Genomic DNA, 24670 nt, shown 5'->3' with positions numbered 1-24670 from the left:
CGGCTACTAGTTTAATTTGCTAGTATTTTGCTGTTTGCCTTATATAGGTATTTTACTAATAATTTGCTCTGTTTTCATGAACTATGTAAGAATTTATTTGTTTCAGAATTGTACTGAAATACTACATTTTACAGTATTTGCTTTTATAATATATCATATGTGGTATGTCATTTATCAGTAAATTTGCTGTGTTTTAGTTTACTGTTTACTAGTATTTAATGCCATTATATTCATCTTTAGCAATCTAAATTTTTTTAGGCATGGAAGATGTTGTTATGCCTTGAGAAATTATGATTCCTACTGGAATATAGCATATTTTCATATCCACAAGAAACTTTTCCCCTAGATTATAAATCACTTTTTGTATGTGAATTATGAGAAAAAAATTGGGAATTATTTTATATACATACTTGTCTTAGATCTTGGCAAAAATGGGAAACCTCTTTGAACGGGTCTAAGAAATACCCTTATAAAATAGCAAATTGAGAATTATGGAATGTACTAATGTAATTAGTTATTTCAAAATGTTATCAGACTTTTCAAACTCATCAGACTTTTTCAGTTAGTGTAAATATACTGCTCTGTGGCCTGTTGTATAAAAATTGAGAAACCCTAATTTATAGATATGTTATTTTTATAGAATAGCAGTTTTAATTAAAAGAATAACACAGTATTTATACAATTTATATATTTTATCAATAGAGCTATTGATTTAATGCTCTTTTTAAAATTGAAATTGACTGTTTTAGATAATCAAGACATATTTACTCTAACAGAGGAAAAATAGAGAGAGGATTTTATATATTACAAATGTCTGTTCTGACAGTATTGCTAAAAGAGATTGTGAAATACTGAAAACATACTAGTTTGTTTTTACTTTTTCATCACCTAACTCAAAAGAAAAACAAAAGTCCTGATTTTTAAAATATGAAACTAGAGTATTTTTAATTCACAGGTTGTATTTTACATTAAAAACTTTTATGTAAATCTAGATATTTCTAAAGCATTCTACTCAGTTAAGAACTGTTTTGTTTCAGTTTCTGTTTTGCAACCTGAAGTATTCTTTGCTTTTAGTGGCATTGTTGGAAATAGTGCAACTACGTTATTGACCACCATTGAAGAAATGCATTTGTTAAGCAAAAAAATATTCTTCAATAACTTGAGTCTTCATGCAAGTAAATTAATGGACAAGGTATGTTTGAAAAATGTAATTATTATGTGAATGTGAATCTTTCACATTAAAGATGTTTTAATGATTTTTGTATTGATTGGTAATTTTTCCTATTACATTCTATGTTCTTTTGAGTCTTCCTATGACCAACAAATTTCATTTTGAGATTGCTTACTGGACCTAAGATTGTAGTCTGTATTCCTAAAACAGTATCACATTTAGTTATGATTGGAGATAGAGTCTCAGGCTCCAATTTAACTACCATTTTTTTCTGTAACAAAAATTGTATAATTAAAGCAAACTTACTTTATTTAGCTGAGGGATAAGATGACATACAGACTGGAAAACCAGAAATGTTACAAAATGTTTTTTCCAGACAGCTTATGTTTTTACCCTTTGATGTTACAGGTTTGTCCTTATGAAATGTATGCTACTCTGAGTTATATAATTATTTATGAAAACAAGCAAGAAAAAGCATCCCACAAAAAAACAAATAAGCAACAAAAACCTGAAAGAGTCCTGTAAGATCTAATATCTTAAATTGAGCAGGATATTGTGGCAGGACCTTAAGGAATACATTTACAGTGATCAAATCATTATTTTTGTTTTGTTATTGAGGACATGAGTTTTTCAAGGGTGTGTCACAATCACCATGCTGGCATTTTGTTACTGTAGCTAATAGGCTAGCTATATTAAGCCCAGGTTTTGTAATATGGTATAAAATAATAGCAATTTCGTCCAAAATACCTGGTCAATCTTCACTTTTGTAAGTTCAATCTTCACTTTCCTAAGCCTTAATACTTCCTGACCCTCTTGCATGACTCAGATTTATTTGGAAAAGGAACATGAGTTTGTGGAGATGGAGTATCTACCTTAATTTTTCTTGCCAGTGTATTTCTGTTTGCATCAGCAGTTTACTAACAATCATTTCTGGTTATGTTTGTTTTTATGAGTTCTTATTTAGACAGACCTCTTCTAAAATAATTTATACATGATATACAAAATTAAATCTGAATAAATATGTTCTAGCTATTTAGAGTACAAAGATGAACACTCAAGGTCTGTTGGCTTCATTAAGATTGCTTCTCCTTTGGTGGAAAATAACCAAATAAGTCTGGTTATTATAGAATGTACCTAGGGTACATACTAGCACCAAAAGAGGAGTATATTTAGCAAACTCTATGTATTCCTTTACAAAGAGGAAGCTTTCCACAGAGAGAGGTAGTAGAGTTGAACTTTGAAGGACATGAAGGCTTTAGATAGGTGAAGAAAAAAAGAGAAAGGAGTGGATAGGGGTCATCTTAAATAGAAGAAACAAATAGAATATGTTCGAACATGAGCTATGAGTTACCTATAAACACATTTTTCATTTTTTAAAATATCACTCGTAAAGTGCTGTGTTTATATATGTGTGTATATATACGTATATATAACATAGAACATTTTTCATTTATTAAAAATCACTTGTAAAGTGATGTGTTTATATATATATACATATGTATGTATGTATACATGTGTGTGTATATGTGCACACATATATACACATGTATATAAAAACACATACATATATACATATGTATACACATGTATATATGTATGTGTATGTGTTTTTATATACATGTATATGTATATATGTATGTATATAACATAGGTATATACATGCACACATGCATATATGTATGCATATATATATAACATACATGTATGTGTATTTATGTGTATGTATATATGTGTATATATGTGTATATACGTGCACACGTATATACACACATAAAAACACACATGTACATATATACGTATGTGTATATATGTTATATATGCATATGTTATATATGTTATTTATACACACATGTATGTATGTTTTAATATATACATGTATGTGTATATATATGCATGTACATATATGCATGTATATATGTACATATATGTATATTTATATATACGCGCATATATAAAAACATATGTATGTTATATGCATGTTTGTATGTGTATATGTTATCTATAACACACACATATATGTATATATGTTATATATGTGCATATATGTTATATATAACATGCATATAATATATAGCATGTTATATATGTTATATATAACATATATACACATACATATATTGCATGTATGTATATATAAAAACATACCACTTTACAAGTGACATTTTTTAATAAATGAAAAATGTGCTTCCCACATAAGATACATATACCATATGATATATATGATACATATATATCATATATGTATATCCCACGTATGGTATACATATATTATATATATATATATATATATATATATATATATATATATATATATATAGTATGTGGGAAGGCCAGGTTGGAGATAGGAAAATTAAAGGAGTATTGATGTTGTTGTTATTCATACATGATCTAAGGGAGAAACTCTGGGAATAGGAAAGAGGAGACAAATTCTTGAAGGGTAAAGGTAAAGTCTTCAAAATTTGGTGACTGACTGAATATTGGTAAGTGAAAGGGAGTCATCTAGAATAATTCCTAAGCTGATTACAAATATCTAGAATACAAAAAGAGGGTATAATTTGGGAGATAAAGATGGTATTGTCTAAGTTAGATAAATTGATTTTGAGATCCCTATGAGAGATCCCTCTGGAATTGGTCTAATCTAAAAGGGAGTGATACATTTAGATTTAGAGAGTTTTACATGTAGGAGATGGTTGAATTCATGGGTTTGAATGAAGTCACTAGGAATATTTTTTAACAAGAGTAGAGCTACCAGAACACAGTCTTAGGAAATGCTGACATCTAAGAGAAGGAAAAAAGTCAACAGTATGATGCTGAGAGAGGATGACCAGAGAGACAGGACAAAAATTAGGATAAGGTTTTATCAGAAAAAGCCAAGAGAAGAGAGTTTCTAGAGGGAAGGCATAGTTAATAATGACAGATGCCTTTAAAGAGTTCTAGTAGCAGGCTTGTCATCTTTGGCAATACATAGATGATAGGTGACCTTACTGGACAATAGGAGCCAGATTGCAGTATATAGAAAAACACATGGGTAAGCATGTTACCCAAAGCTTCACCAACTGGAAAGCATACATGCCTCAAGACTGAAAATAGATGCATTAGGCATTTGTATTAAGAAATTTAAAACAGAACATTAAAGATAAATAGAAAGGATGGAATTAAATTTTGTGACAAGGAAACAAAAGCAGAATTGATTATTTGTTGAAAAGATGAAATTGAGAAACTTCTAACAAGTCTAATCAAGAAAGAAAAAAGTTTTTAGAAGTTGGAGACAATCCACAGATGAGAATTAAAACTTCTTAGAGAATACCATGTACAGTTTTGTGGTAATAATCTGGAAATCTGAGTAAGATGAATGCTTTTTAAGGTGATAAAAATTGGTAAAATGTAAGTCAAAAAGAAGTGGAAAGTTTGAATATACCTAAAGAAGGAAGAAAAGTTTATTAAAGAACATGTTGCCAGGCCTAGTTCAAATCATATAGAGAATTTCTTTCATACTTAGGAGGAACAGATAATTCTCTAGAACATGGAAAAATACGGAAAGCTTCTCAGTTTGTTCTAGGTGATACGACACTGACATAAACTTTTTAAAGGTAGTCAGCAGTGAAAAACACAGATTAGTCACTTTTTAAGTTTTAAAACTTCAGAATTCAGCATTTGTATATGAAAACCAAGATGGTTTATTTCATGAATATAAGAATGTTTCAGTGTTAGGAAATATATTAAATCAGAATATAAAATAAATTTTGTATTATCATATTTGATCACATTGTTTGGGGGAAAATTTTAGTGAATAAGTCATTGAAGAATACTTCTTTAATCATAAAAAGAGAAGTAAAACTAACAGCCAACATCATAATTAATATGGATGCACTGGTGGTTCTTCTATTTAAGTGAAGAGCAAGAATGCTTGCCAATATTTTTAAATAATAACCACGGTAGAAAGACCAGATAAAGAAATGAAATTTAAATATTTTAAAGGAGGAGACATTAGATTCTTTATGCATGTTATGATAGTCTATTTTGAAGACTTAGGAGAATCAACTGAAATTGTACAACCAGAAAATGAATTCTACTGAAATAGTTGGTGAAAAGATCAATATACAAATGTAATTAATTTTCTTATATGCCAGCTCATGAGGTGCTCAGTAAATACTGATAACACGAATGACTGGTCCAGTTCATTTTCTGCTGGCCTATATTCCATCACTGTCTTCCCATTAGTTTTAAATCTCTTTCACCCTTGCCATTTTACCACATTTGCTTTGCAAAACCACCTTGAATCAATTCAATTTTTCAATTTTTCCTGTGCATACTATGACTGGTAAGCACTGCTAAAGAAAATTATATACCCATACAGACAAGAGTCACTAAAAATTGTCTCCAACATCAGGAAAGCTCTCCGTGAGGTCCAGCAAATGCTGATTGTCCTTTGGTACTACTCATATTTACCTTACTTACTTCCACCTATTTCCTTAAATCTACCATACTACCTCCTACCAAAAAAGTACCAACCCTGGCTAAAACTGGATAATGGACATTAAAAAGAATCATTGCCACCATGATGAGCAAAAAGTGAGATACTTTGGTTTTTTTCTCATTTGGATTTCTGTGATTCTAGTGAGAATGAACATTTTGAGATATGTTTTTGGCTGTGAGTTGCATGTTCAAGTCCTTTGTCATTTTTCTATTGGGTTGTCTTGTTCGTTTCTGATACTGTTTATGCATTAAGAATATTAACTCCATCATGTACATTACAGACATTTTCTCCACACATCATTTGCCTTTATAATTTACCTGTAGTATTTTCTGACACATCAACTTTTAATTTTTTTATAGTTAAATATTAACTTTTGAAATAGTTTTTTCCCTTGGGAGCATTCCATGCTTGAAAGTATTCCCACAAGAAAATACATTTACAGTTTAATGTATAATAAAGTTAGCATCTGTTAGTGGGGAAATGATAAATTGTTTAATACATTTATTTAGATGTATTTTCTTAGATGTTTCTATGTATTCACTTTATTTGTTTATTTTTTTAAGAGACAGGGCCTCACTCTTGTTGCCCAAGATTGTAGCTCTCTGCAGCCTTGAATTCCTGGGCTCAAATCATCCTTCTGCCTCAGCCTCCCTAGTAGCTGGGACAATAGGCACATGTCACCATGCCTGGCTAATTTAATTTTTTTTTTTTTTTGGATAGAGACATCGTTTCGCTATTTTGCCCAGGTTTGTCTCAAACTACTGGCCTCAGGCAATCATCCTGCCTCAGCCTCCCACGGTGATTTAATTACAGGCGTGAGCCACCACACCTGGCCCTGGCCCTGGTTTCACTTTTAAAACAAATTTTTAATCTACTGAAGTTTATTATTCTTCATACTGAAAAGTTAGAATTTTATTCTTCCCCAAGTGGTTTTCCATTTATTTCCCCTTAGTAAACTTCTGTATATTTTATTAGTCACATTAAAGTTAAAATGAAAGCGGCAACGAAACAGGAAAATACAGGTTCGGATGCTGCCCCCCGTGCAGTTGAAAAATCTGTGTATGACTTTTGACTCTCAAAATGTAACTGCTGATTAGCCTACTATTGACTGGAAGCCTTGCTAATAACATAAGCAGTCAGTTAATACATTTTTTGTTGTATGTGTTATATACTATATTCTTAAAGTAAGCTAGTGAAAAGAAAATGTTATTAAGAAAATCATAAGGGAGAGAAAATATATTTACTACTTATTAAATGGAAGTGAATCATCATAAAGGTCTTCATCCTCATTGTGTTCACATTGAGTAGGCTGAAGAGGATGAAGAAGAGGGATTGCTCTTGCTGTCTCAGAGAGTAGCAGAGGGAGAAGAAAATCTATGTAAATGTGAACCTATGTGGTTTAAACATGTGTTGTTTAAGGGTCATCTGTAATGGATAGTAAAAGGCAACTAAAAGATGACATCTTTCAACTAAAACTTGAACAGAATAGGGTGAAAATGAGGGAAGAAGTAATTTAAATCTATTAATTACCAATCAATATTGCAGCTTATGTGAGTTTATAGCAACAAATGGGTTCTGATATCATTATTATTAGTAGAACCCTCGATATTTTTCTCCAATATGAACTGGGCCATATTTAGATTTATTTTTACATTAGATTGTGACTGTATTATGATTCTCTTTACAACTTATATGTTGCTTTTATCTACAACCATTTCAGTTTTTTTAAAAGAATATCTTCCTTTCATCAAATTTTAATGTTCCGTAATTTTCTATTTGTTATATCTTTTCCTTATTCTGCTTCTTGTAAACCATTTCACTTTCTCTAAAAGCATTGTAGCTTTATGAAGAAAACAATATTTATTGTAGAATGTTCTTCATTAGCAAAGCACCCAAGTGGAAATTTTTGTTAATAGAATTTTAAGTGGATAGTATAATTGTTAGAAAGAGCAGCTTTTAAAATAAAGGTGTAGCCAGAGAGGAATTTTAAAAAATATGGTTGCTTTTGTGCTTTTAAAAAGACATACTTGGGAGCTAATTCTTTATTCAGCATGAAAAAAAGAAAATTCAAGGACATAATTTTATTGAAAGACGTACCTTTTCTCTAACAAAGCAGTTTGAAGCACTTGAGTATTCAAGTATGCATACTCCCTTCCTTATCAAGCTCTCTTGAAATATTCATAACTGCAAATCTACTGAAGTTTAAAGAGAATATGTACCTATACTGCGAAAGACACAGTGCTGTATCAATTTAGGCTAGACTGACATTTTCTAAAATTATTTCTCACTATAGTAATAATGCAATTCTAATTGAAAGGCTAGAGCCTGTCTTAAATGAAACCCATATCAAATTAATAGTCAGGATTGATTTGCTCAGTCCTCTGGAGAAAAACAAACAAATGAAAAAAATTTGATTCTTTAAATAAATTGTCATTTAAATTCTAGGATATGGTTACTGTTTTGAATCTTTTTACTACGCATAGCATAATATGTGGATTAGCAGCTTGGGCATCATCTGGGAACTTACTAGACATGCAAATATCGCAGGCCCTACTCCAGACCTACTGAATCAAATTATGCATTTTAATAGGATTCCCAGGACATTCATGTGCTCATTAAAGTTTGAGAGGTGCTGTTCTGGTTGAATAGTTTGAGTTTTACATTATTCCTTACAGATTGTTCCGCCAGGAAAAACAAACAAAAAAACAAATTTTTTTTATTCAAAATGCTTTAACATTTTTAAAAATGAAAGTGTGTAAAATAAGTTGTAATTTGAAATTATTTCAAACATGTTAGTTTGTACTCTTAGATTTATCTTGGACAATTTTATTGACTTAAAAACTTAAATTCCACATATTGTCAATTACTAGAAGGTATGTATTTAGATAGAGCAAAAGGAATATATATATATATATATATATTCCTTTATATATTTTTTTAATAAATATATATAGAGAGAGAGAATGAGGAAATTAGTTTAAAAATATGAGGACTTTATTTTTGGTTGGTTCGTCTTTATTATTTGAAAGCAAATGGTTGAAGAGCCTTCTAAGAAACTACAGAACAGAAAGTTAGAGGACCTTAAATGGAAGATAGCTGAAAGAATAAAACTAAAGTTGGTAGGTGGATGAAGTCATAGAAACAGCTTTTGGAATTTTTATGGTGCAACTTCTTTATTTTTCTCTAGTAAAAGTCAGAGCACCTAGACTACAGAAGGGATAAAATGTAGTCACAAGAAGAATGAGAACTTCTGTATCTAGCTCTACACATTAAAAAAAAGAGAGGTTCTAATATATGGAATATGAAGTTTTCAGTAGCTTAAATGCTTTTATTTTTATTGATTGATGAGTTGAGACAGAGTGTCTCTGTTATCCAGGCTGGAGTTCAGTGGTGCAATCTCAGTTCACTACAACTTCCTCCTCCTTGGTTCAAGGAATTCTCCTGCCTCAGCCTCCTGAGTAGCTGGGATTACAGGCACCCACCACCATGTCCACCCAATTTTTGTAGTAGAGACAGGGTTTCACTATGTTAGCCAGGCTTGTCTCAAACTTCTAGCCTCAAGCAATCCACCTACCTCAGCCTCTCAAAGTGCTAGTATTACAGTTATGAGCCACCATGCCCAGCCTTTAAATGCTTTTAAATGTGAAATTTTTCTGTGTACTTCAACTTTGTCACTTGGAAAATACTAAAATTATGAAATAAGTATTTCATAATAACAATAAGACTTGATTTTTAATGTATACAATAATATACATAAGAATAAATGAGCTTTCTTTTTAACTGCAGATATAGTTCCCAAGTCTAAAGTGTATAGTTCATTGAATGTTTATATTTGCATATGCTCATTGACTATCACCCAGATAAGATATAAGACATTCCTAGCACCTCAGGAGGCATCCTCATTCCCCTTTCTAGTCAATATCCAACCCCAGTATAAACTGCTGTCTGACTGATGACTGCCTCCTATTTTCTCTGCTATTAACTTCATGTAAATAGATTCATACAGTGTATACTTTTTTTGGCTCTGATTTGTTTAATTTAACATATCTGTAAGATTCATACATGTTGCCTGTTCAGTAGTTCATTTTTTAGTTGCTGTGTAGTAATTTTGTTATATATATGCACCACAATTTATTTATCCTTTCTATTACTGATGGACATTTGGGACATTTCTAGTTCTTATTTTAAGTAAAGCTGTTATGAATATTATTATGCATTTATTGGTGGACATAAGTTTTTATTTCTGTTGTATGTATGCCCAGATATAGAATATCTGTATTATAACATTGATTAGCTTTAGCAGGTATTACTAAGCATTTTTCCAAAGTAATTGTGCTAGATCACTCCACCAGAAATGTGGGAGTTTCAGTTGTTCCATGTTTTTCCAGTACGTGATGTTGTTAGTCTTCTTAATTTTAGCTGTTGTAGAAAGTGTGTGGTGGTATTTCATTTGTTTATAGTTTGCACTTCTTTCAAGATTAATGGTGTTGAACAGTTTTTCATATTTCTTGGCTGCTAGATATACTTTCTTGTGAAGTTGTCTTTTAAAGCCTGTTGCACAGATTCTTTATCAAGTTGTTATCTTTCTCTTATTGATTTCTAACGGTTTTCAAAAATGTCTGGATACAAGTCCTTTATGGAATCATAAGCATTACAGATATTTTCTACCAGTTTTTGAACTGTCTTTTCACTTTCTTAATTGTGTATTAGATCAACAGAAAGTCTCAATTTTTAATTCAGGCTTGTATGACAAGCTTTCATTTCATGATTAGTTCCTTTTGTGTCCTGTTTAAGAAATCTTTGCCTATTCCAGGGTCATGAGAATATTCTTCCATGTTTTTCTCTAAGAAGCTTGATTATTTTAGCTTCCACATTTAGGCCTTCAGTCCATCTCAGATTTTTAGTGTGGTATAAGGATAGGGGTCCAGTTTAATTTGTGTGAGTGTGGTTTAAGTTAGTTTATTTTTCTTGCTTTAAATTTGTCTTGCCTTTGGTCTTGATTTATGTCATAATGTCTAGTAAAATATAACTGGACCGAATACCATGTTCTCATAGTAGGTCTTCTACAGATGTTTGATAGTTTGAAAACCTGGAAGGGCTTTAGAAGCTAATCTTCTCAGTCATCTTTGTCTGTAGCTACATATGTATTTCTTAGGTTACCTGAGACTGATTTTTATGTTTTTTTCCAGTTAAGTTGATGTTTAATAATTGGTTGTCTTAGTACCAGTAGTGAAGTTGCAGGTGGTTTTTGTGCTGCAATACAAGTAAAGCCTTTCTTAAATTAAAAATTCATCTCATGTAAGCAATTGATGGCTCCACATTAGAAAGACAATATATGGCTCGGGGAGAAATCCTAGGCTTTGGAGTCTGTTAGAGCTGGACTGAAAGTCTCACTTTTCTAATCATTATGTGACTTTCAATAAGTCGTCACTATGTAACTGAGTTTTTACTATATGTATAACAAAGAATTGTGGCACAGTAAACTTAGATAAACCTGCCCTAGGTCACATAGTTACTGAGGGTGAATATAAATCCAAGTCTGCCTAATTGCTAAGCCTGTACCTACTTCCTTGTGGATGTTCCCTACATAATAGTTCCTTTTTAACATTTTCCTTTTATTTATTGTTAATTTTTATAGATTTATAAGATACTAATGCAATCATGTTACATTTATATATTATGTAGTGGTGCAGTCTGGGCTTTTAGTGTAACCATTACCTGATTACTGTATGTTGCACCCAGTAGGTAATTTCTACTACTTACCTAGTCTTCAGCTAATGAAGACATTAGCTGGTTCTTTTTTCCTTTCTTTTCTTTTCTTTTTTTTTTTTTTTTGACATTAGCTTTTGTTTTTGGCAAAATAAAAAATTTAAGCTTACCATATAATGCTAATTTCTGTCTTTTAAAAATTCTGAACTTATAAAACAGTATACCTAATTTTACTTGTGTTTAAGATTACATTGGAGCCCATGAGTGGACTTCTATTAATCTATAATTGTTTGTATAATTTTCCGTAGATTTGTCTTTTTTTTCTGAAAAACAAATGGTAATTTCAATTATATTCTTAAAAGATGTCTGTCTTCCTCCTCCCCCTGTAACACGTAAGAATCACTGGTTTGAAAAGTTTAAAGCATGTGAGTCACAAAGATATAAAATTAGCTAGCAAAATCTCAATGTAACCAAACATTTAGGAAGAAAGGATGCTTTCTGTAAACTTGAAGAAGGCCTCAAATAGGTTGTAAGATACTGGAGCCATTAGTGCTCATAGACTTCAATGCGGTCATAATCTTAAGAAACAGCTGTTAATATTGCCTTATCATAGATCTATGATCCTATCAAGATCTATGATCCTACAGAAGAATCTAAGATCTACAGCATTCTCTCTGAAAAACTTAATTGTATAAAATTCAAGTAAAAATACCACCTGTGAAAATCCAAATTAACACTTTGGTGTCGTGGTTATAAGCATGACCTCTAGAGTCGATGCTTGTGTGAGAGTCTAAGCTGTGCCCCTTCTGCGAACATTGGGCACTTTGGCAGGTTATTTAATCTGTCCTTGCTTTAGTTTCTTCATATATAAAATGTGACATTATTCCTTCCTCCTCCTTCTCATCAGTCTTACTCATCTTCTGTAAAATGGGAATAATATATACCTTAGGCGCTTTAGGATTAAATGAAGGTGACATGAAAAGTACATGGTACAGTTTTTAGATTATTTTTTCACATGTTACAAAATAATCTATTCATTTTGAAGATAGAAATATAAAGTTTAAACATAACTATAGGTAATATTCAGTATTTTTATTTCAATCTTTTAAAAATGAGTCTACACACCCCTGTACACATGATGTGCATACAATTTTGTTTTTGTTTTTGTTTTGAGATGGTTTCTCACTCTGTTGCCCAGGCTGGAGTGCACTGGCATAATCTCAGCTCACTGCATCCTCCGTCTCCTGGGTTCAAATGATTCTCCTGCCTCAGCCTCCTGAGTAGCTGGAATTACAGGCATGTGCCACAACACCCAGCTCATTTTTGTACTTTTAGTTGAGGCGGAATTTCACCATGTTAGCCAGGTTGGTCTCGAACTCCTGACTTCAGGTGATCTGCCCGCCTGCACCTCCCAAAGTGCTGAGACATGAAGTGTGAGCCATCATGCCCAGCCCTGATGTGTATGCCATCATGCCCAGCCCTGATGTGTGTCTTGCATTTTTCATTTAACATATTATTGTGGCTTAATAAAATATTAATTCTTTATTTTTGCAAATATCTTCAATACTGTACTTATGGTTCCCATTCTTCCATGCAGAAGCCAGTTTTAGATGAATTATTTTGGTTCATTTTCCCTATTCAATATCGTTAATAATGCCAAAGCATTCTCTTTTAGTACTGTTGGAACATGTTTATTGTCCAGAGACTTATTAAGAAATGACTTGCCGGGCGCAGTGGCTCACGCCTGTAATCCCAGCACTTTGGGAGGCCGAGGCGGGTGGATCACGAGGTCAAGAGATCGAGACCATCCTGGTCAACATGGTGAAACCCAATCTCTACTAAAAATACAAAAAATTAGCTGGGCATGGTGGTGCGTGCCTGTAATCCCAGCTACTCAGGAGGCTGAGGCAGGAGAATTGCCTGAACCCATGAGGCGGAGGTTGCGGTGAGCCGAGATGGCGCCATTGCACTCCAGCCTGGGTAACAAGAGCGAAACTCCGTCTCAAAAAAAAAAAAAAAAAAAATAGAAATGACTTGCTGTTTAGTCCATTGGCATTTCAAAACAATTTATTAAATGTATAGTGATATATACATATATATATACATATATATATGTTTTGCGTTGTAACTATGCTGCAGGAACGTAAATTGAATGTTAAGGGGCACAGTCAGCAGTTTTTATTGACATCCGTTATGATTAAAACATTGTGAAAGAGCAGTAAAGAAGATATGTGCCTGAAATAAGGAGTCTAATCTAATTGAAGTAGACACTCTCACATGTCATTTTAGCAGCCTTGTACTTTGGATTTAAAAACAAGCATAAGATATTTGCTCATTGTCCCTAAGGGAGTATGCTTTGAATATGACCAGTGATTTTATATCCATTCATTCACATGAACGTGCTTAGCTTAGGTTAATGGCACATATCCATGATATAGATATTTGGAAGTAACATATGACCATATTTACAACAAAGCTTACCTGCCTGAGCAAGTATTTGCATGCTTGCTGTAGATATTCAGCAAAGTGTCGTATGGCCCATGTCAGGTTACAACTCGTTAACATTTCTGAGAGTTGAAGATCATGACAAAAGTAGAGGGGAAAGTCAAACGTACAGAATAAAAAAGAGGGAAATCTTTATTTGTAAGGCAAAAGTTCACATTTTCTTCAACTTTTTTCCATCAGTGTGTAAGATTTCTATGAATAGCTCAAGTCCTGGCATAAGTAGCAGTGATAATATTAACACCTCTTTCTCCCAGTCACATCACTCTAAGAATGCATCTGCCAGTCACTTACTGATGCTGGCTGGTTTCCAAGGAAGTAGAGTGTGAATAAACTTGGATTTTCTACACAACTTAAAGCTTATAGGATCTTCTGCATTGTGATTATTGTTTTACATGAAGTTCATAAAGTGTATTTTGTTTATTTTCTAATGGTTGCTACTGCTTGTTTTAGGTTCTCTATATAACAGAGCCTACTTAATTCTAGTGTTTGGCCTCCACAACCTTAAATGGAAATATGAAACACATAGTAAAGAGGGTCTCTTCCTAAGGGAAGGTTATGATTTGTATAAAGTAAGTGCAAGAATGCACTGGAGGGACTTCAAAAGAAATAAAAACTTGTCTCATACAGAGTTTAACCATTAGAAATTAATTTTATGAACTGAAACTAAAGTGACAGAAGGATATTATTGAGCTATTTTTCCTCTTCACATTTTCTTTCTGTTATTCTGCTATAGGATTTCAGTCACAAAGTTTGTTTATCTGATAAACTGCCATAATTTTCACTTTGCTTTAGAAGTATGGTTCTTACCTGTTGCTGATCTAATGGATGTGTGTAAAAGCACCTCATAGAATGGCAGTTTGTTGAATGATTTGAGTTCAGGTAGCACTCACTTGCAATAATTTACCATCAACTCAATTATGGCAAGGCGTGACTTTAGCTCTAAATTTAAGCTCCTTAAAGAACTTATTTCAAGGGAGAAAAAAATTTTCTTTCAACTTACTCCCATCAGTGTGTAAGTTTTACATCATTGATCTTCTGTTTTGTTTGGCAATTAAAAATCTCTTGTGTGGATTTTTGAAAGTTTTTTTTTTTAAGATTTATTGCTTCCAAGTGCAACAAAAATAAATAAATAAAAGTAAGTAAATGGGACCTAATTAAACTAAAAAGCTTCTGTACAGCCAAAGAAATAATCATCAGAGGAAACACACAACCCACAGAGAAAATATTTGCAAACTATGCATCTGAAAAAGGACTAATATCCAGAATACATGAAACCAGACAAATCAAAAAGAAAAAAAAACAAATAATTCCATCAATAAGTGGGCAAATGACATAAACAGATATTTCTCAAAAGAAGCTATACAGATGGCTAACAAGCATATGAAAAAATGCTCAACATCACTAATCATCAAGGAAGTGCAAATTAAAACCACAGTGAGACACCACCTTACTCCTGTAAGACTGACCATTATTAAAAAGTAAAAAAACAAAACAGAACAAAGATATTGGTGTGGATGTGGTGAAAGGGAATCCTTATGTACTGCTGGTGGGAATGTAAATTAGTACAACCTCCATGGAAAACAGTAGGGAGATTTCTTAAAGAACTAAAAGATCTACCATTCAATCCAGCAGTCCCACTGCTGGGTATCTACCCAAAGGAATAGACGTCATTATATCAAAAAGACACTTGCACATGTGCGTTTATTGCAGCACAGTCACAGTTGTAAAGATATGGAACCAACCTAAGTGCCCATCAACCAATGAGTGGATAAAGAAATTGCAAAAACTTGATTGGAGCAGGAGGCCATTATTCTAAGTGAAGCAACTCAGGAATAGGAAACCAAAAACTGTATGTTTTCACTTGTAAGTGGGAGCTAAGCTATGGGTACACAAAGGTACACAGAGTGATATAATGTACTATGGAAACTCAGAAGTGGGAGAAGATGAGGAGTGAGGGATACAAATTCCATATTGAGCACAATATACACTACTTGAATGACGGGTGCACTAAAATCTTGGACCACAGTACAGTTCATCCATGTAACCGGAAACTACTTGTACACCAAAAGCTATTAAAATTTAAAAAAAAAAAAATTTTTAAGATTTATTGCTTCCAAAAGACTATATACTCTCTTTCCCTCTCTCTCTCTCTCTCTCTCTCTCTCTCTCTCTCTCTCTATATATATATATATATATATATATATATGTATATACACACACACTTACTATATACTATAGTTTATAACTTAGAAGAGAAAATTAAACATTGAACGTTTAGGTTCTTAATTATACAAGGTTTCTAGTTCTGCTAGAGCTGTACTCCTCATGTAGCTTCCCTGGAGGATTTGTTAGATTTTTTTTTTTCTATTTATGAAAGGTATTGGTAACCGACACATATAACGTGTTTGCTCTGGTTTCTATGGTTATTTCTATATTATAACTATTAGAATGCTAGCAGATCTTTCTGATTTGTACTAAGCTAAAGATGACACTGAAAAATTTTTTGAGTATCTTCAGTTTATATTACTTATGTATATGCATGTATATATATGTAATACCTTTACATATAAATTTTTAGAATTATAAGTATATTGATTTCTATTGAATGTACATTTATTTTAAAAACAAATGGAAACACAAAGAAGAAAACAGTTATCCACATCCTCTCACCCTTAATTAACTGTTATTAACTGCATATTGCTTTTAGAGGAGCAGAGATCACTCTATTAATTTTGTGAAACTGATATGCATATACTTATACTTAATTTAAACCATGGAGAAGAGCACAAAGATGAAAGTTTAAAAAGCCTCCACTTAGAAATAATATTAGTTAACTTTATTATCATCAATTTAACAACAGTCTAGATACCATTTTAAGTAGGAATGATAGAAGAATACTTTTGTGAAGGTAAGATCATATTCTGGAGGGTTTTTTTAAGTTCACATTTATTTGAATTTAATGAAAGAAAAGGAGATGAAACTGAAGAAATTGGGGAACTTGAAATACGTATCTCTTTACAAGAAATATTTTCTTTCAGTTTTGTAAGTTTTGGCTTCATGTGTTTTTGGGCTTTTTTGTTGGGTACATGTATGTTTATAATTATTGATGGATTGACCCTTTATTATCAGACATGCTTTATTTCTAGTAATAATTTTTGTCTTAAAGTCTGTTTTGTCTGATATTAGCATATTAGTGTAGCTAATTTAATCTAGCTTTCTTTCAGTTGTTTGCAAGGTATTTCTTTTTATATCCTTTTACATCCAATTTATTTTTGTCTTAAAAGTGTGTTTCTTGAAGTTGGCATATAGTTGGTACATGTTGTCGTTTTCCAAATTAATCTTCTAGTCTCTGCCTTTTGATTATCAGGTTTTATCAATTTATACTTAAGTGGGGGTAGAGTAGGATTTATGTCTGCATTTTGCTCTTTGTTTTCTGTATGTCTTAAATGATTTCCTTTTTCCTCTGTGTCCCTGTTACTTCTTTTACATTAAGTAGATATTTTCTAGTATACTAATTTAATTCTCTTATCACTTAAATATATATGTTTGTGGGCATAGGGTTACTTATATTTCCTGAGTGGTGCCCTGGGAATTACAATTAGCATATTAATTTATAACAATCTAATTAAGATAATACCAACATACCTTTCATAGTATACAAAAACTTTGCTCCTATATAGCTCAATTCTCCTCTTCCTTTATGCTATTATTAATGTAATTAAACCTTATTACATTGTATGCCCATCAACATAGACTCATGCAGTTTTTCTTTTATTGCCTCATGCAGTTTTCTTTTAAATTAGACTTATGAACAAAAAATACATGAAAACTATCTTTTATACTTATCTTTGTTGGAGCCTTGACCAGTGCTCTTTATTTCTTCATATGGATCAAGTACTTTCTAGTGTCCAATTTTCCTTAGTCTATGTCTTGTAGGGCAGATATGCTAGTGAAGAATTTTTGCCTTTATTTGGGAGTGTCTTAATTTCTCCTTTATTCTTGAAGAATAGTTTTGCTGAATTTGAAATACTTGATTGACAGTCTATTTATTTCAGCCTGTGCATATGTCATCCAGTGCCTCTGGCCTGCATGTTTTCTGGTGAGAAATCAGCTATTGATCTTGTCAGAAATCCCTTGTTCATAATGAGTTATTTCTTTCTAGTTACTTTGAAGATTATCTCTTTGTCTTTTGACAGTTTGATTTTGATGTGTGTTACTGTAAGTCTCTTGAGTTTACCCTTCTGGGAGGTCAGTTAGCTTCTTGGATGTTGATTAATGTCTTTTAAAATCAAAATTGGAACGCTTTCTGCCATTGTTTCTTTACTGCATTTTTCTCTTTGTTCTTTCCTTCTGGGATCCCCTTTATATGTATGTTGTTAGATGATGTCTCATCTTTGACGTGCTGGTCTTTTTTTTTTTTTTTTTTTTTTTTTTGAGACTGAGTCTCTTTTGACCAGGCTGGAGTCAGTGGTGCAATCTCGGTTCACTGCAGCCTCCACCTCCTGGATTCAAGCGATTCTCCTGCCTCAGCCTCCTGAGCAGCTGGGATTATAGACTCGTGCCACCATGCCCAGCTAATTTTTGTATTTTTGGTAGAGATGGGGTTTCATCATGTTGGTCAGGCTGGTCTCGAACTTCTGACCTCATGATCTTCCCACCTCAGCTTCCCAAAGTGTTGGGATTACAGGCATGAGCCACTATGCCCAGCCCGTTTTCTTTTATTCGTTTTTTTTCTGTTTCTCAGACTCTATAATTCACCTATTTTTAAGTTCACTGATTATTTATTCTGCTTGCTTAACTCTGCTATAAGGCCAGGCACAGCAGTTCACACTGGTAATCATAGCATTTTGGGAGGCTAAGGCAAGAGGATCAGTTGAGCCCATGAGCTTGAGGCCAGCCTGGGCAACATAAAAAGACTACCATCTCTACAAAAAATAAAATTAGCCAGGCATGGTAGCATGAGCCTGTAGTCCTAGCTACTAATACTTGGGAGACTGAAATAGAATGATCACTTGAGCATGGGAGGTTAAGGCTGCAATGAGCTGTGATAGCACCACTGTACTTTATCCTAAGTGACAGAGAAAGACCCTGTCTTAAAAAAAAAGAATCTGCTGTAAGACCCCTATCGTGAATTTTTCATTTCAGCTATTGCACTTTTTGACTCCAGAACTTCTACTTGGTTATGTTTTATTATTCCTGTCTCTTTATTGATATTCTCTATTCGGTGGGACATTGTTTTCATACTTTAGTTTCGTACTTTAGTTTTTCAGACATGATTTCCTTCAGTCTTTGAACGTACCTAAAATAGCTTGTTTAAAGTCCTTGTCTAGTAAATCTAACATCTGGACTTCTTCGGGGAATGTTTCTACTGAGATGTTTTTCTCAGCATGACCTATATTTTCTTGTATGTTTGGGGTATGTTTTATTAGTTTTTTGTTCTCGTTACTTTAATGAAGGAGAGAGTATTTTGGGGCATGCTTACTTTGCTGTGCCTAGTTATGTAACTTATGCATTAACTTTCTACATGAAACAGTCTTTTACTAAATGCTGATGTTTAAAAATTCTTATACCTTTCTACCTACCTACCACTAGGCTGTAGTCTTTTGCATTGTCTTCTAAGTCCTATTTTTTTTTTTAATTTACGAAATATTACTAACATTGTAAGTATGCTGAAAATATTTTTAAAGAAATTCATAAGCACTTCTTTTTATGTATCATGGTGCCACCAAATAAGGTTAGTGAACCTGGCATACCTTCTACTTAATAAGTGCAAGGCACACTAGTCAGCCATGCAACAATCTCATTTAATATTTACAGAATCCATCTGAATCTCTGAAAAGTTAAATAACTTGCTGAAGGTTACACAACTAGTAAGTGATAGATCCAAGATTTGAACTTAATTCGTTTAATTCTAGAGCCCAAGAAATTAATGGTATTGTTATACTGTTTCTGTGAAGTGATTTTCAAAATGTGTGACCCATGGGTTACCTTCTTGAGCGACTCCTGGGGTGCTTGTTGAAATGTCAGTTCCTGAACCTCTAACCTATACATACATATAACTAAGATCTCTGAGATTTGGGCCTGACAGTAGGTGATATTTCTCAATTACATTATAATTGAGATAGTGCTGGCCTGTGGACTGCTTTTTTCTTATGTTTTGGGCTAAAAAATAAAATACGCCATTTAAAATACATACTAAAATATAATTCTGTAATTCAAGTAAACACCAGCTTTTCAAACTAGTTTTTGAATTTTAGAGTGCAAGGTGACATATTCTGAGATTATCTAACAAAGAACTTTTCTCTCATTTTTTGTGCTGTCAGTGTAGCTCTAAACAAACTATTAATAAGTTATAGATTTCTATCTGATGCGTGAGCCTATGCTTTGTAATTTTACATTTTTTTTTTACTGTTAACTTACATTTACACATTAAAATTTAGTGGAAAAATATAAGGAGTAGATAAATCATCTCTTATTTTAGGTTGAACTCCCACCACCTGATCTTGGACCAAGTTCTGCACTAAATCAGACACTCATGTTGCTGCGTGAAGTTTTGGCATCTCATGATTCTTCGGTTGTACCATTAGATGCTCGTCAAGCTGATTTTGTGCAGGTATGTTGTCAATTCATTTTTAATGATTGTTTTTCACTCTTCTATTGTACATTCTGTTTCAATTCTGGAATTTTGTAATTCATATACTTTGACAGAACCTTTCTTATTGTTGTTTTTCCTTCAAATATTAAACCAGTTCTCATAATTTTAAAAGAATTGATTCCGTGATCAGCTATTTTTTAAACTATGTTTAATGTTTTCCTATAAGCTTCTATAAATTGACTTCCTTCCAACTAGTTTGGCATTAATTCTAAAGTGTCGTTAACCGAAGACCATATCAGTGATTGAGAATTAATTTTATTTTTCATTTGTAGGTTTTATCATGTGTCTTGGATCCTCTCCTACAGATGTGTACTGTATCAGCCAGCAACTTAGGCACAGCTGACATGGCCACTTTCATGGTCAATTCACTATATATGATGAAGACAACATTAGCGCTATTTGAATTCACTGACAGACGTCTAGAAATGCTACAATTTCAGGTAAAGTTTTCTATGCAATGACTGTTTACTTTGATTCTATCTTTTTCTCTATGTGATAGCTTTAAGTTAATGGCTTAATTTTAGTGACCTGATTCCTATAGATCTTTTGATATCATCTGATGATCTGATGAAAGGACACACACATACATACAACACACGCGCGCGCGCACACACACACACACACACACACACACACACACACACAAATTTGGTATTTCAGTTTTCAGCTTTAGGGGAACCAGAATATGTAATGTTTAAAATACTTGATTCATACCATAGTATGTGATGGTAGATTGAAGATTTTCTGATGAATTTCAACAGTTATTCTGTATGCAGATTTTAGTTTTTGAACTGTGAATAATATGTTATATTTTTCAAGCTGCATAGTTAATTCAGAATGTGTTACAGAGGACAGATATATTTTTATCTATGTGAAAACTAGTGTTAGGCAAAACATTACAAATTGCTATACCACTCAAGTCCTATAAAGAAAATGGTTATCACTTAAGAGTGTGTATGATGACTAAAACAAAGCCATTTGTAAAATTTAGTAGATAGTTGGATTCCAGTTTTAAGCAGTGATTATAGGTAAATATACTGTTTTTTAAAAAAAACAACTCAATGTTCTGTGCTATCACACATATATCAACAATTTGTCAGTGGGTATAACAATGAGTTTTTATATTTCCAAATTTATGAAATTTTCTAATTTCTTGTGTTTTTTTTTTCTTTTTCTTTTTCTTTTTTTGAGACATAGTCTTACTCTGTCACCAAGTTGGAATGCAGTGGCACAATCTCGGCTCACTGCAGCCTCCACCTCCCTGGTTCAAGCAATTCTCCTGTGTCAGCCTCCCAAGTAGCTGGGACTACAGGCATGCACCACCATGCCCAGCTAATTTTTGTATTTTTTTTTTTTTTTCTGAGACAGAGTTTTTGCTCTTGTTACCCAGGCTGGAGTGCAATGGCGCGATCTCGGCTCACCGCAACCTCCGCCTCCTGGGTTCAGGCAATTCTCCTGTCTCAGCCTCCTGAGTAGCTGGGATTACAGGCACGCGCCACCATGCCCAGCTAATTTTTGTATTTTTAGTAGAGACGGGGTTTCACCATGTTGACCAGGATGGTCTCGATCTCTTGACCTCGTGATCCACTCGCCTCGGCCTCCCAAAGTGCTGGGATTACAGGCTTGAGCCACCACGCCTGGCCTAATTTTTGTATTTTTAGTAGAGACAGGATTTCACCATGTTGACCAGGATGGTCATGATCTCTTGACCTTGTGATCTGCCTGCCTTGGCCTCCCAAAGTGCTGGGATTACAAGTGTGAGCCACCACACCTGGCCTAGTTTTTTCTTTTAAAATAAAAATAATGGATTTGTGGTTTAAAGTCAAATAATTCTACAAAACTTCTCATGAAAAGCCACCAGTGTACCATCCTCTCTACCCCCAACATCTCTCTCTCATTTCTCACTCAAAAACACAGTTTCTTTCAGTTTTTATGGTTGCTTCTTTTGGTACTTATATTTGTAATTCTAAACACTTGTGTGTATTGCTACTTAAAGATTTTTTTTTGTTTTATATCTAATGTATTACATTAGATATAATCTAATACGTTATGAAATGAACAGTGAAAATTTAGTTATTTACTAAATTTTTAAATTTTAAATTTTTTAGTTTAAATTTAGTTATCTATTAAGTTTTTAAATATTTTGTTACCTACTGCCACCCATCAACCTCCCAGATAAGAATATGGCCATACATAGAGCTTTCCCGTCTTTCCAATGCAGCTATATTATTTTGGTTAGATCAATACTGTGTTAAGTTATTATCACTGTGTAAATACTATTGATGACTGAACCATGTAATGAAAAATGGTTAATTTACCTTTCTTGGATAACTTTTTCATTTTCTGTGGAACTAATAGCATTTTTATTTAAGAAATGTCATGTTTTTCTGTGTTTGTCACTAATTCCAACTCAAATCTCTGCCATTTATCTAAATCTTAGGATGTTCAGATATGTTAGGTGTTTATCAATTTGTTTTGTCACCAATTATCTGTTTTTCTTACGTGTTCCATAGCTATTTTATGCATGGTAAAAATTCTTAGTCTGTATGCTAAATTGAGCTTATTAGTTCAAGTTCTCTCTGTCCTTGCTTGCTTTTGTCCCCATTGGATGTATCAACTGGACTTTTCACATGTATTTCAACATTCTCCAGAAATCTCTTGAGCCAGATCTTTATTAATCCTGGCAGCATTTTCAGTAATTGTTCTATCAGCAGATAATTGAGGTTTTCCCTTCTCCAGACTTCACTAGCAATTTTCTCAGTGCCTTTTTAGACCCCACTGGCAGACCCCTTGAGTGGATATTCCAAGCAGACAAATCCCAGTGTGGAAGTGCTTATTGACCTAAACTTGCATGATGTTTGTTAGTGTGCTGTCAGCCGAGACTGGTCACAAAGAACAGCCTGGATTCAGTGTGATAGAGGACAATACAAGGGTGTGGATATGGGAAGGTGTGGTTTATCACGCTCCTCCAAAGTAACAATTTACCTTGTTGTGTAAAGGATTCTTGATTTTAGGACCTTTACTACCAATAACTTATTATTTTTTTTCTCCACTCTTATATAGCTTCTTCCAGTGTTTCAAGCAAGAAGTCCAGAGTAGTCTGATTCTCTTTTGTTTTTAGTTATCTAGTCCATTCATCTGGAAACATACAGGGATTTTCCTTTGAGTTCATATGTTTTTCCAGGATATTTTTAGTATGTCTCTTTTTCAAAATTATTTCCATCTTGGACTTTGGAGAACCAATTCAATGTAAAGATTCAAAACTTTCTTTTGCTTAGTAAAGAGTTACACTATTTCTTTAATCATCACTTTTCTATGTTACTTTTTACGGTTTGACGCCCCTATCCTTGGTCAGTTTTATCTCATGGATTTGTCCTCTAATTTCTTTTTAAACCTCATTACTTTAATCTATTTCTTCAACATTTATTTGCCCTATATTACTTTCCTTCCTTCCATGTTTCCTTCAGACCACTAATTTGATTTTTAGCAGTAACTTTTTTTTCACTTTCATTAAGTGTTTACCTTTGTACATCTTGTTTTTCTTTGATTTCTATTAAGTCCAGCAAATAAGGACTCTAATTGTACTTCCTTGGGCATTTATTAAAAAAAAAAAAAAATCATGAAAGTACTTTATGTCTTTCAGTAGTATTGCCCCAGGAAAGAAACCATACTTGTTCTGATTATTCACAAGGGCTTTCTTTTAGCTTACTCACCTCTTTTAAGTCAGTTCTAAGTTTTTTAGTGGGAAGAGCAGAGCTATTGGAGTTCCTTGGAAAATGGCAGTCATTCAGATGGTAACATATACCATAGGTGACACGGTACTGTGTCATTAGCAAGCAAACTGGTAAAACCTGGGGGAGCATTGTGGTGAGGAATAGAAGGAAGACCTCCAGACTCAAGATTGTACTGGCAAAAAAAAAAAAAAAAAAAAAAGGAACAACAAGGTTTTTCTCACCAGGGAATGTTTCAACCCGTCAAGGTGGTCCTCTTCTGTGGTTTTTAGCTCCATTAGCATTAGTTGGAATCCCCCAAAATGGCACAAAGCTTGTGGGGAGCCCATATTACTCACATCTGTTAGCCGCATCTTTGTAGGCAGTTTCTGAACCTGAAATCTTTGGCCAAGTTTTTACTGGGCCCTCAACTCTTCCCTGCT

At 33.2% G+C, this 24670-nt stretch overlaps 1 protein-coding gene across 3 annotated transcripts in view; it reads left to right on the top strand.

Moving 5' to 3' along the window:
* COG6 (component of oligomeric golgi complex 6) overlaps positions 1 to 24670 on the top strand; it is a 142398-nt gene that overhangs the window by 79112 nt on the left and 38616 nt on the right. For all 3 annotated transcript variants that reach the window (XM_074387813.1, XM_010344945.3, XM_003934395.4), the window contains 3 exons: positions 1075 to 1192; positions 20344 to 20475; positions 20790 to 20957. In XM_074387813.1, coding sequence (XP_074243914.1) covers positions 1075 to 1192; positions 20344 to 20475; positions 20790 to 20957 — 418 coding nt within the window. The remainder of the gene's footprint in view (positions 1 to 1074; positions 1193 to 20343; positions 20476 to 20789; positions 20958 to 24670) is intronic.

Source organism: Saimiri boliviensis, chromosome 16 (assembly GCF_048565385.1).
Source record: "Saimiri boliviensis isolate mSaiBol1 chromosome 16, mSaiBol1.pri, whole genome shotgun sequence".
NCBI lineage: Eukaryota > Metazoa > Chordata > Mammalia > Primates > Cebidae > Saimiri > Saimiri boliviensis.
This window is presented reverse-complemented; position numbering and strand designations above follow the sequence as displayed.